Genomic DNA, 12,085 nt, shown 5'->3' with positions numbered 1-12,085 from the left:
CTCGCAATTAAAGTTACACACGGTTGCGTATAACCAGCGAGGTTTATTCAGTGTCCGAGAGCTGAAATTTCTCGTCTGATCGCATAGTATAAATAGTTGTCTTACACGGCAGAATCAGCTTTGCTGAGTGTACGTTTGTGTAAGAACTCTAGCGCTTGTACAGTCGATACAAAAAGCGCCGGTCAGTGAGTTTGGCTAACGGTACACTGTCAGAATAAAGAAGGAATAACTTTTCGTCACAGGTTCGTTTAATTGCATAACAGATTCCTTAAAAGTACAATTACGAGAGAACGAAGAAGAAGGTTTGCGGATTACTTTTGAAACGTCATTTGAGGTGTCACATCTATTATTTAAAAGTCATCATAACCTTCGTAATTGTTTGTTTTAAAAATAAAAGTGTCACGTGCGGAACGTTCGTGACAAAAGAAAAAATTTTAAACATGATATAAGCGCATGTTTGATTAAAACTTCTTACGTGTTCATGATTCGGAAAAAGCTACGAACCATCCTTAATAGATAAATTTCTTTGCTTTCTTACTGTGTAGCGGATTTTATGACGAGGTCATTTAAAGTTGAGATTCTTACTTGAGTTATTACTATAGATTAGTACAAAGTTGTTGGACCAATGAAGAGTTAATAGATTCGACTTAAATATTAACGTAGATTTTTAAATATCAGGGTGGGCAGATCCGATCATTTCTTTGCCCCTGTATTTGAACTTGTGCGTAACGATGTTAAATGGCGTGCCTCCCAGTGAAACTGGACATGTAGTGTCTGGCCTGACGAAGAAGCAAACCGTGTAGAGAGCCATTTCCAACTCCGGTGAAGTCCCGATGAAGATGGACGTGACTGGTTTGTCCACGCCATTTAGTTTCGTGTGAATCTTCAGTATCGAAGCTTTCTGAAATGGACGTATGAAATTTAATAACTTCTCTCGTGTGCGGCTTGAACAAGTCTGAAAGATTCGCCCGACGAAGACGATGAGTGAATTAAACCAATGAAAACTTACGTCTCCAAGGTCCACCTTCTTTATGTAGCCCAAGTAGTTAGCACGGTTAGCAACTTCTTCAGCGTTGTAGTAAATCCAGTTGTGTAACCCGATAACTTCGGTACCTAGTTTCGATTCTGATAAGAAGACATGTTCGAAGCCGGAGCTTCCAATCTTACCCTCTCCACGAGAGTAAAGATTAAACCACAATCTTCGCAAGGTATCTTTGTACTCGTAGTAGTCCTTGCGAATGAATCCCTTGTCTGCTAGAAAACGCATCGCAGCCGACATTACGTTTGTACTCAAAAATGTGTCCACCAATAGACTCTCTTCCGCTCGTTCTGCTGGGCTCACGTATTCATTCGTACGGATATCGTGTTCGTAATTGTTGTAGAGAGCGAGAACCTTTTGGATCGTAGGGATTTGTAGAGCCTCGGATCTGACGCTCAGCAACCTAAATGAACCACGTTCAGGCCATTGATATGATTGATAAACAGAACCCCTGAGCTGACAAACAGATCTGCCAAAGTAGTGATTGCAGTTCGTATTTTATTTACGGGAGAATATTAAAAATTTTATTTACGGTTGAGGTGCCTCGTCGGCGGCACTGCTGCCGGTCGTCCGTTTCTGAAGATTCAGTGTGATGTATCTGTTGGCATTGTTCACGTCCTTAATGAACAAGGATTCGGCTAACTTGATCAGATCTTCGTCAGTCACTGCGTTTCCTTTGCTGTACGTTGGATTGCTCGAGAAAGTTGTAGCGGCCACAGCACCACCTACGGCTCCGGCAGCAATTGCTCCACCGGTTGAAGGTCCCGTTCGTCCCGGCTGCTGAGCACCCTGATGTCCTGGTTGGCCGTAAGGCTGTACCGGGACTTGAGATGGTCGAGATTGGCCTGAAACATAGTTGGAAAATACGTGAAGTTCGTGTCAGGGTTCAATGTAGTGTAAATCGACCAAAAAACCACGTTTCTGAATTCGCACCTGGTGTAGTGCTACCCCCTTGTCCAGGGTATGAGTTTTGTCCACTTTGCGGTGAACCGGGTCTTGAAGAGGGTGTCGGAGAGCCAGATCTAGAAGGTGTCGGGGAACCGGGTCTGCTATTTGTCGCTGCAATATCCGCCCAAGTTTTACCACCTGTAGGTGTGCTGCCTCCGGATGTGGACGTAGGTGAGCCGGGTCTGCTTTGAGGATTGGACCCGGTATTAGATGTTGGTGAACCTGGTCTGCTACCGGGGTTCAAGCTGCCAATGTTCAATGTGGAAACTTGCGGCTTTCCGTCGGCGGAACCTCCCTGAGGTCCGCGGGTAGTGGATATTGCCGGTTTCAGAGTACTACTGGATTGCCCCGTCTGAATGGCAGGACCAGTTCCGGTTGGCGTACCTGGACGACTTCCGGGTTGCTGCTGTCCTGTTTGTGATTGACCACCAACGGGCTGGCCCGTTGGAGTTCCAGGTCTACTTCCGGTGTCTGCAATCGATACATCCATGCGATGTTTAGCAAACTTTCTAAAAGATTCGTCAAAGCAATTGCTCAGCGACCTTGCTACGAACAGTTAGCTCGTGCACTGGTCCAACATCCTCATCCATTCAATTCACTGACGATGAAACGCTATAAAAGTAAATGAAGAAGGTTTGAGGATTCGCATTATACTTGTTCTTCTTACTCGGAGTTGGCTGCTGTGCTGGTCCTTGATTCGGCAGTTTTGACCCAGGCTGTCCGGGTTCACCAGCTCCTGTCAATCCTACTGCCCAGTCTCTGTAGCCTTGTCCTCCTTGACCTCCGATTCCTGGTTTATTTGGTTTTGGGGCTGGTATATCGAGGCCGACCTCAGTTCCCGGATTTGGTCTGTTCGGTCGTGCATTGTTCCTGATATTCGTTCCAGTACTACCAACTCCAATTGCGAGTCCTGGATCTGCTGCACCTAATACGGCAGTCTTCGGATTAGTCGGAGTGCGTTGACTAGGGATTGCCGGAGCCACGGTAGTGGTTGTTGTAGTCGTGGTCGTGACTTCATCCTTCTTACTGGACTTCCAAAACTTCCAACCAGCGTCGACATCCCCTGAAACGTACAGTTCAATCGTTAAGGAAATTCTACCAAGAAAATCACGACTTGTTGGTTGCGTTCGTCTGTTAGATGGATTTCTTAAACTGATTTTAATCCATTTTGTTTGTATTGCCATTTTCGATATTTTTTGTGAACACCCTAAGTTAGGCCGAATCTAAACAATTACTATGGTACAAGTTACCTTCTTACAGTAAAGAAAATCAACACTGGGGATATTTTGTTTAGATGATAACATGTTGATACGGTTTATTGTGAAACTTATGTAATTGTTGATAGTTGTTATTCGTGTTTACATTATACATATAATGTTACGTAGCGCTAATGACTTTTCTGTAGAATAAACACGTGCTATATGTGTTGTGAAGTAATGATCACAGAAGCTCTTGTTATGAGAATTAAGAGACACATAAATATTTCTCAGAAACGTTAACGCTTACGTCAAACGGTGCAAAGTTTTTGAACATATTAACATGTCAAGCATTAATCTTGAAACGAGATGGTATAATTTCTTTGGAAAGTCAGTATTTCAACAATCATGCTGTTACTGATTTGATTTGAACGGTGCATTTCAGACTCTTTTTATGCAACTATTTTTTGTTCCTCGTTGTAGCGGCGAATCGTGCAAGACTTTGGTTTGGGCTTGCATCGTTTCATACGTTGTGTTTCGTTGTCTTAATAGAGGCATCCTGCTTCTCAGTAATTGACTACGTGATTGTTGTAAACGAATTCGGTGAATACAATAATCTGTAAGATAATACCAAAGGTCGCAATAATAAGCTCAGCGATCAGAGAAATGGGACATCATGGTTGAAAGGTCAAGTTGGCTTATCTAAGTAGAGTGATCATCGCCACTATTGCAAGTATAATAATTGGCCAGGAGCAAAGTATGACACAATCCGTGATACTGTAATCAGACTTAAGAGTAGATTGGTCAAATATGATTTCTTCCATTCAATTCAGATCGCCCGCCAAGTGAAAGATAAACCGTTGTTTACTGAATGTAAATAATATATCTTTGAAACATTGTTGGTTGGATAAAAGTGATTCTAGTTACGAAAATTTATATAGAGAGATTTTCCTTCGTTTCTTTTATGAAACCATGAATTACAGGTTCGCCTCAAATTTCGTACCTCCAAAGTGTGTGTATCGTATTTTTTCTTACCATCAGCATTGTGCAACGAAGTATATTTGCAAAAAATATCACGGTCACGGATATACCAAGGCTCTGGGAGATGGCGTGAAATGATTGAAGCTTATAGCAGAGATTCGAATCATTGATAAAATTTTCTCACGATCTACGTGATGTGTGTGCATGAAATTTGACTGCACTTGTGTTGTTACTTCAATTCATCTGGTTGTTATTCCGAACAACAGAACCGATGTCATATACGGTATTATAGTCAGTGAGAAATCCCAACCTCTGACTATTTATAGAAGTGACAAAATACCCATTGCCAGGCGTACCGCATCATTATAAGGATGGATTATTCTCAAAAAAAAAAAAAAACATCACAATTCTCGGTAAGCTGGTAAATTGAAATTGGTCAGCGATTTTGTTATTAATTTTGCCCGTACGGAGAAATCGGTTGTAGAAGGGCATTTCGAATACCCAACTTATTCTACAGCTAATATGTATTTGGCAAATGCATTATAAATTTCCTTGAAGGAGTACGGTGTAGCCTCGAATACTCTTTAAATAAACGAAGGACGCCAAGTAACGTTCTTGTGACATTCAAGAATTCCAATTTCAAATCCGGAGACTTTGTGCAAACCTGGGAACATCGTCTGAAACAGGCTTGCTGTTTCAACTGTCACTTATACTCTTGGCAGCAAATTCAATAACAACGCAATGGAAACAAAAAATTGCCATGATAATTAACAGTAAAAATGTTTGAAAATTGAAGCGTGCGATTAAATTTTGATCAAATCAATCGACGATCTGATTTTAGTCTCTTGACAATTTGACGATTCACTTACCTACGAGAAGACCGATCGCCAGTAGCGCAAACAAAGCGGGCCTGACTTCCATGTTTGCGCTGAACTTAACTGTAGTTTTGACTCACGTTCCTGGTTTACCTTAGATTATATTAACGACTTTACTACCGCACGGATAAGTAGTCGAGAAAAGTATCTACCGAGAGCAATGGCTCTGCGCGTGCGACTTGGGGCACACTAAAGTATGTTTGACGACGATCTTATAGCCAGGGGCAAATACGCTTTCTCTTGTCCTCAGTTTATCATTGGTTGATAGAGCAATCGACTTATTAGCGAGAAATATTACTGACGTTTGTTCGAACTTATCCTGTACACGGTATAAGGGGATAAGTCACGGTAGTGATTGGCTTCTCAGCGTTGCCAACGATTGTGATTGGCTTCCGACGAGTCCAGAAGAAGCGGTACTGACATTGCGAATCGAAAGCGTCAAAGTTCGCCAAAGTTTATCCTTCTTGGATGAAAAAGGATCTTGTTTTGAAAGATGAGAAAAATCCTTGCCAAAGTGTTTTTGGTCCTGGGAATTGTATTAAGAATTAAATTTAGAGTTCAATACTTGCGTAATGTTATGTTTTAATAATTGGCATTTATTTTGAAAAACTTACAATTCTATTTACATTGGTATAAATTAAGGTGCATGCGACTATTATTATTCTTGTAACACTTTTCTCGTTTGATGCTAAAGGTCAACTCTGACATTCTCGAATTCGAAGAAATTATCGCGCTACCATTCGTGGCACAGGTACACAAATCGCGGGACCGAAGTTGAGCGTCGAAAATTGTCCGTAAAGTTTGGCCTGAATATTTTTTTCGACGAGGTTGAAGTTAGTAACGTTATCGTAACGAAACATTGAGGACAAAAATCGATAAGTTCTTACTTTTGCAAAGATTTTTAAGGAACTAAGATTTCGAAATATGAGTGTGTTTTGTTTTATAACGGCTTATTGAATTTCAGAGAATTCCAAAATCGTGAAATTACGGTTGAACCGTTACGATAACGTTACTAACTTCAATATCATTTTTTTTGGCTTGTTGATACAGGTGGCTGCGAAAATATATACATATCGTTAAGTAAGAATTGTTAATGTATACGCATTCAAATGCGTATAATACATTTGGGAAATCCCTACCTGTTAACAACCGTGTTTACGATTCGGTAATTGAGGGTCTGGATTTTTGTCATGGAATAATTTTTTTTGCAACTTTGACGTTGACTCAGTGTTTTGCAACAAATATTGATAAGCTAATAACATATTGTCCCGGATTATAACCGCGTGTTAACTTTACGATTCACTTTAGCCTAATAATACATACGTTAATCGGTATCTTTGCGTGCCTGAGTGAAACACAGCAATTATAACACGTCATTCGAATTCGTTGCTTCTCCGTATTTATCGATTACAACGTGACTTTCCTTTATTTCGCGAAGAAAGAGATGCTAGATATCTGAGTGAAATGTACGATTATTATATTTTATCCAAATCAAACCGTCTTTATAGAATCAAGGAGATTGGTGTACGTTAATTTCATGGCTTAGTTATGACGTAACGCGATCTTTTCTGTCGTCATTCACTACACAGTTACTATAATCTATCTTAATCTATTACTCGTTCTTTGATACGAGAGGTCAATCACTCTTTGAGTCACGTGCGCATCCGATGATGAATTTTCTTTTCGCGTTCACTTGCAAGTTCTTACGAAAGTTTAGTTCTCAGTTCTAGAAGATTGTAGAAATTTGTAACGAGTCGTGTAAATTGTGAAACGATGTGAAGTCACGTGGTAATTTCATATCAATCGAAGTTTCAAGTAATTCCAAGTTGCGTGAAATCGTGGTAAATCATGCGGATAAACACATGGATCAACACGTTGTACGTATCCTCAGTCGGTAAAGTGAACAACTCCTCGGTTGGATGTATGAAAAAATAAAGGTAAAAATCCCAACGCCATTGTGAGTAATTAGTCTTCAATCCACGCACAATTCTTTTTAAAATATACTTGGTATTATATTTTTACTTCGTGTTTGATTATTCGTAACTCAAAGCACTCGAAAGCAATGAATCAAGCTTATAATCGTCTCAAGGTATCTTCGGTCACTGTTATTCTTTCAATATTTATACTTCGTTTCCTTTTTTTATTGCGCAAATCGGGTGACTAGATCCGAGCTGAAGACGACGAAGAATGGCAAGTAATCATTTTTGTCATCGAACTTTTCACTCCGTATCAATTGACGCTGAGCAGTTGTAATCATGGCGTGGGGATGCTCGCATAAAAAGTATCTTCCGTTTTGACTTTGCAGTTGTGAAATCACGTCAGAATCAGCGGGAAGTATACGATAGCCCAGACGACGAGTAACACTATCAGGAGGAGCATTGTTCTGGAACGAAAGGTGTCCCAGCCGACCAAGAGTTGTCTGGATCGTCTCTGTGTCTCCACCGATGAGGATGACTGTAAAATAGATTCGACAATATAATTCACAGATACAATGGTGTTCCAGTCAGTATTTCACGGGGGGAATTCTGTAACTCTTTTTTCCCATCAGCATGCAGGAAGCAAACGTTTTGTTTAACCATTTACGTGGGCTGGCGCAAAGTACAGGGTAACAAAATTGTTCCGCTGCCGCGCTGGTATGTAACTATACCTGCCTTATACCGTTTCACCAACCATACCGCAATTGAAACTGCGTTAATTAAAGTCAACGATAGTGACAGTGCGTCATATATATTGGACATTCAACCCACGTGGTAGATATAATAATAGAAAGTAGGCAGGATGAAGTTGTAACGCTGCAGCTTTTCATCGTAACCAACAGCGAAGCGAACGTCATGGACCGAGTTAGACCAACAACGTTACCCAATTGGGAACCATTTGCCGAGCGTCACGTTATCAATTACGCTGAATGCAAAATTTTCACTCACAGTGCAAGAAGTTGTGATTTCAAAAATGATAGAATTTATTGGTTTCAAAACAACTCCGACAAGTTCTGCATCGAAACCGTGATAAGTCATATGCTATGAACTGGTGAAATGGAAATTACGAATAGCCTTAGTAGTATCTGGTACTTGGTAGAGTCTCGTCTCAAGGTTGCAAATCCGGTTGACGTTTTTTGCACCGGTAAATTAAAAAGCTAAATCTCTCGAGGCTGTGCATAAACAACGGAAGTAGTTGGTGAAAGTACAACCGTGAATAAAATCGCATTCATTCCAATTCAATGTCGCTGAGAAAGGATAGATCGGCCGTCGTATGAAAACGATTCCTAGAAATCACCTCGCGTGTGTGCAGCTAAAGAAAGAGAGAGAGATTGGAAAGATCCGGTCTCGCGGTTATTACCGATGCATCCATCCCATCGGCGGCCAGGTGCTCGGAACTAGAAATCGGATGCATTTGTACGCTGACGCCTCGTTTTTCGACGCTGCTCTCCCTTCGTTTCGTCGAGCCGGTTGTCGCTTGCTCGACTTCTTCCTGCAGCAGCGTCGAACCAGCTCTCTTCGAAGGTCCGGGCTCGGCGTCGTCGACTTGGCCGTGATTATCTCGTCTTGGAAGAGGGCTGTCCTTTGTCCGTGTTCCGCGAGCCCTCCTCGCGGTCCGATCAGCACCAGCTTCCGCTTCGGGTTCTGCAGAGCTTGCGGCAGGGCCTCGACCGCCCCCTAAAACATCCCACTTCATTCAGTTCTTAACCCTTCGTTAACACGGTGCATGTAATTTTACACGGAGGTGTTTACAGATCGCCAAAGGTTTGAGAGAGGAAAAGAAAACCAATTTACGGTGCTTCGATATATTTTTTTTATTTATTTTTTGTTTCGTACTGTGAAAAAGGTTTTGCGGTAGTGGTGTTGTTACTCGAACAATCAGGCGTAACATTGTATGATTAGCTCGTCAAAGCTTGCATATTATATGTAATAAAGTTTCTACGCCGAAGTTATTGTGATGGAAGAGAAAGAGGTTCTTGGAGAAACTTTGAATAACATGATACGATTTTGTACATATTGTCGAATTGCATCCAATGAAACTTGCTGTATTTGATTGTACGAAATTGAATTCGTCTGGCACCGAAACGACGTTATTTCGTCAGCTTTATCTACGACGAGTGCGATATACACGAAAATGAACTTACCAACCGCTTTGGTATTCTCGGAATCAGTAAAATGTACGAGATAATACAGCTAGATGTCCCAGTTACTGTATACAGCATTTTTTAAAATTTTTTTTTATTTTGTGCTTACGACACTTCAAACATTCCCAAATTAAAAACTTCGGTTTCAATATTTTTCAGTAAACTTAGAAGTTTCTAATCATTCTTGTATTCAATGATGATTATACATCAAGGTTAACGACCTCGTTATTAAAACTCGCTTTTGAACGTTTTAGCAACACATCAATCAATTATTGCTGAGAAAAATATTTTGTAACGGATATTCACGAGACCGGTTTCTCGATATCTTTTACAGTAACGCGAAAACTACCGAATCCTACGTACGAAGTGAAACGTCGATCTCAACGTCTGGTATTTTGCTACCAAATTGAATGTAAAAGTGCGAAGAAAAAAAAATTAAAGTAATTGAAACATACGTGTATACAATGTCTAACGTTTCACTCTTATCTTAGACGCTTACATTAGGAAGATTTACTTAAACCACAAGACCAAGGCCAAGGAAAACCGCGATTGCAACTGGGAGTAGGATTTGGGACTTACCTCTTGCGTCAGTTCGACGTTTGATAATTCTGTTTTGACGTCCAGTACTTCAGGCCTGCGATACAGGAAAGATTTTCTCCGCGGTTTATCAAACTCCAACCGTTTCACGAGCAGTTCGCCTCGTGTCTGCCGACTATCGGGAACCGCGCTCGTTCTCGATATCTCCTTTGGTCGGGGCATGCAGACCGGAGTTGGGATACCGAGTGTCGCTTCAATGGAATCTCACTGTGCTACGGACAGACGAAACGAAGCACCAATCGATCATTCGATCAAGTATTTCGGTGAAGCAACGCGTTTGCTGATTCTTCAGAGCCGATCTAATACCACTCGCCAATTTTATTGTCCTCGTTACGATAGACGTAACGTCAGCTACAGGCGTTCGACAAGTCGAGCAAGGCATTCGTTGGTTCTTGGGTTTCGAGTGAACACAAGTGTCGCGATTAAACCGTCGATACCGAAGTGTAGAGTTGCAATTCTGCACGCAGTCGACTTGTCAGGACTGCCATAAGAAGAGTGGAATTGTTTTCGAGAAATTATGTACCGTGTGTGCACTAATATAAAGCATATCTTCACCGGGCCGAATGTCGAGATAGCTAGTCCAAATAAAACTCTTGGACTTTGAATGAGTATAATATTTGGTAAGAATAAGAATGGCCGTTGAGTTTTCGAAAAATATTTATCTAGTAGCTGCTCCTCTTTGCTCGAAACGTCTGGGGAATTTCAAAAATCGTCCAATCATGCGATACGTAATCTTTCGGTTTGTTTAACATCGAGAATTTCAACGCGGCGCAGACGCCGCAACGCGTTTCAAGTCCCGATCTGTTGCTTAACTCGGTTTATCGAGGACAACAGGTCTTTCGTAACGACTATTCCAGGCTATGCAGATATATGTATACATATAGCTAGAATTATACTTGCAAATTCGTAGATTGATAGGACTCGTTACCGTTCACCATAATTCGAGCACATTATCACCTGCGTTTGCTGATTACTATACGTATACTTTTGTTTATTGTTAATGTCTCGATGTGATGTAATATTCGAAGCGAGTAGTTAATCGCGACTACTGGATGAAAAACATTGTCGCCATTGAGAGTTGATCTCGCGAAAGTAAGTTAACGTAAGAGACAGAGCAACATTGTTTTTACGTACCAAACCCATAGCAAATTTTACTATCTATTGACCATTACATCATCTCGTCATGAATTATTCGTCAGGGTCACAGAGCGAAGGCGGTATTTTTAATTCCCCAGTGCGTTCGGAACGTCTATTACATAGCCGATGACCGCGTAACGATTCCCACAGACTTGTTGCCCGAGAGCATTGCGCTCCTTGATCGCTGATACTAACCGTCGGTATTTTCGAAACAGGATGGAAAACACCACGGAAACCGGTGATCCAAATTCTCGAACCTCGTCGCGAATCGTTGGCTAAAGAATGCGGACTGCATACGTATGGCGAATTAACGGTACAACGCGATGCAATCGTCGTTGTGTGTCGCACAGAATCCGATCCTTGCGGGGAGAAATTAAATTCGCAATCGGTTAATCGGTGGTGTAATGTACTTTGGTCTCATCTACGGCAAATTGTTGTTGAAAGAGGATGCATCGTACAATAAGACGATTTGTAACTCGGTTGGTCGATAAGATAAGAGGGATGTCGTTAACCCTTTCGCACCAATTTTTACTAACGACTGTTGTTTGCAGTAAGTGCCATTTGCGTCTTTATAGCACTTTTTTCAATCTCATACCGTCGTCGAAAGATCAGAGAGACGCGAAATGGCCGAACTATTCGTGTGCTTATCCTGTTGGTTTTATTTTTCATCTTTAATTTGCCAATGTAGTTATACGCAGTTGGCATTTCTGTCACATCTCTGCTCTGGCATTATAATCGTACATTTGTAAATGCTGTTACTTCGGTATTCAGCTATTGCAATACAATATTTCGATATGAGAAATTACACATGGGTTATAATCATGATATCTTGTGGTAAGGTTGTCTGATCTTGAACTTTGTACGAATAAACAATGCAGTGATCCATTTTCCCATTTAATTGATTCCCTCCGACATTATCGGTACAATGGATTTTCTAACAATTAACATCGCATTGCAATATTCTTGTGTGAACTGACGCGTGTATCAAAAATACAGAGCTTTTTGTAATAGCGAGTTTTTCGTTTTTGAAATTCTTCGTGACATCTCTTTTAGTCGTTTGAAAAACGAAAACATCGTCTTTATCAAAATTTCACCAAAGTCCCCCGTTAAGTAACTTCCAAGTAATTTTCTTCACAGACGAGCTAATGAAAATTCTACCGTTCAAACGAAAAACGACTAAATTATATCAACA

At 41.0% G+C, this 12,085-nt stretch overlaps 2 protein-coding genes across 3 annotated transcripts; both read right to left on the bottom strand.

Moving 5' to 3' along the window:
- Positions 1–230: 230 nt before the first annotated feature.
- On the bottom strand, positions 231–5,221 carry LOC124176235 (endoribonuclease CG2145-like). The gene is made up of 6 exons (XM_046557209.1): positions 5,034–5,221; positions 2,655–3,050; positions 1,973–2,458; positions 1,572–1,884; positions 1,010–1,442; positions 231–901 (listed from the first exon to the last, which is right to left on the bottom strand). Exons 1-6 carry the CDS (start codon positions 5,083–5,085, stop codon positions 668–670), a joined length of 1,914 nt encoding a protein of 637 aa, XP_046413165.1. The 5' UTR covers positions 5,086–5,221; the 3' UTR covers positions 231–667.
- On the bottom strand, positions 1,312–10,721 carry LOC124176242. Of its 2 annotated transcripts, XM_046557227.1 has the most exons (6): positions 10,685–10,721; positions 9,739–9,968; positions 8,376–8,705; positions 7,263–7,493; positions 6,945–6,949; positions 1,312–1,323 (listed from the first exon to the last, which is right to left on the bottom strand). In XM_046557227.1, the coding sequence occupies exons 2-4, from the start codon at positions 9,916–9,918 to the stop codon at positions 7,353–7,355; spliced, it is 651 nt and encodes a 216-aa protein (XP_046413183.1). In that variant the 5' UTR covers positions 9,919–9,968; positions 10,685–10,721; the 3' UTR covers positions 1,312–1,323; positions 6,945–6,949; positions 7,263–7,352. The 2 variants fall into 2 exon arrangements, with proteins under 2 accessions (XP_046413183.1, XP_046413184.1); XM_046557228.1 differs by lacking the exon at positions 10,685–10,721 and having other exon boundaries at positions 8,376–8,692; positions 9,739–10,186.
- Positions 10,722–12,085: the final 1,364 nt, after the last annotated feature.

The sequence above is a fragment of the Neodiprion fabricii genome, chromosome 2 (assembly GCF_021155785.1).
Source record: "Neodiprion fabricii isolate iyNeoFabr1 chromosome 2, iyNeoFabr1.1, whole genome shotgun sequence".
Lineage (NCBI taxonomy): Eukaryota > Metazoa > Arthropoda > Insecta > Hymenoptera > Diprionidae > Neodiprion > Neodiprion fabricii.
This window is presented reverse-complemented; position numbering and strand designations above follow the sequence as displayed.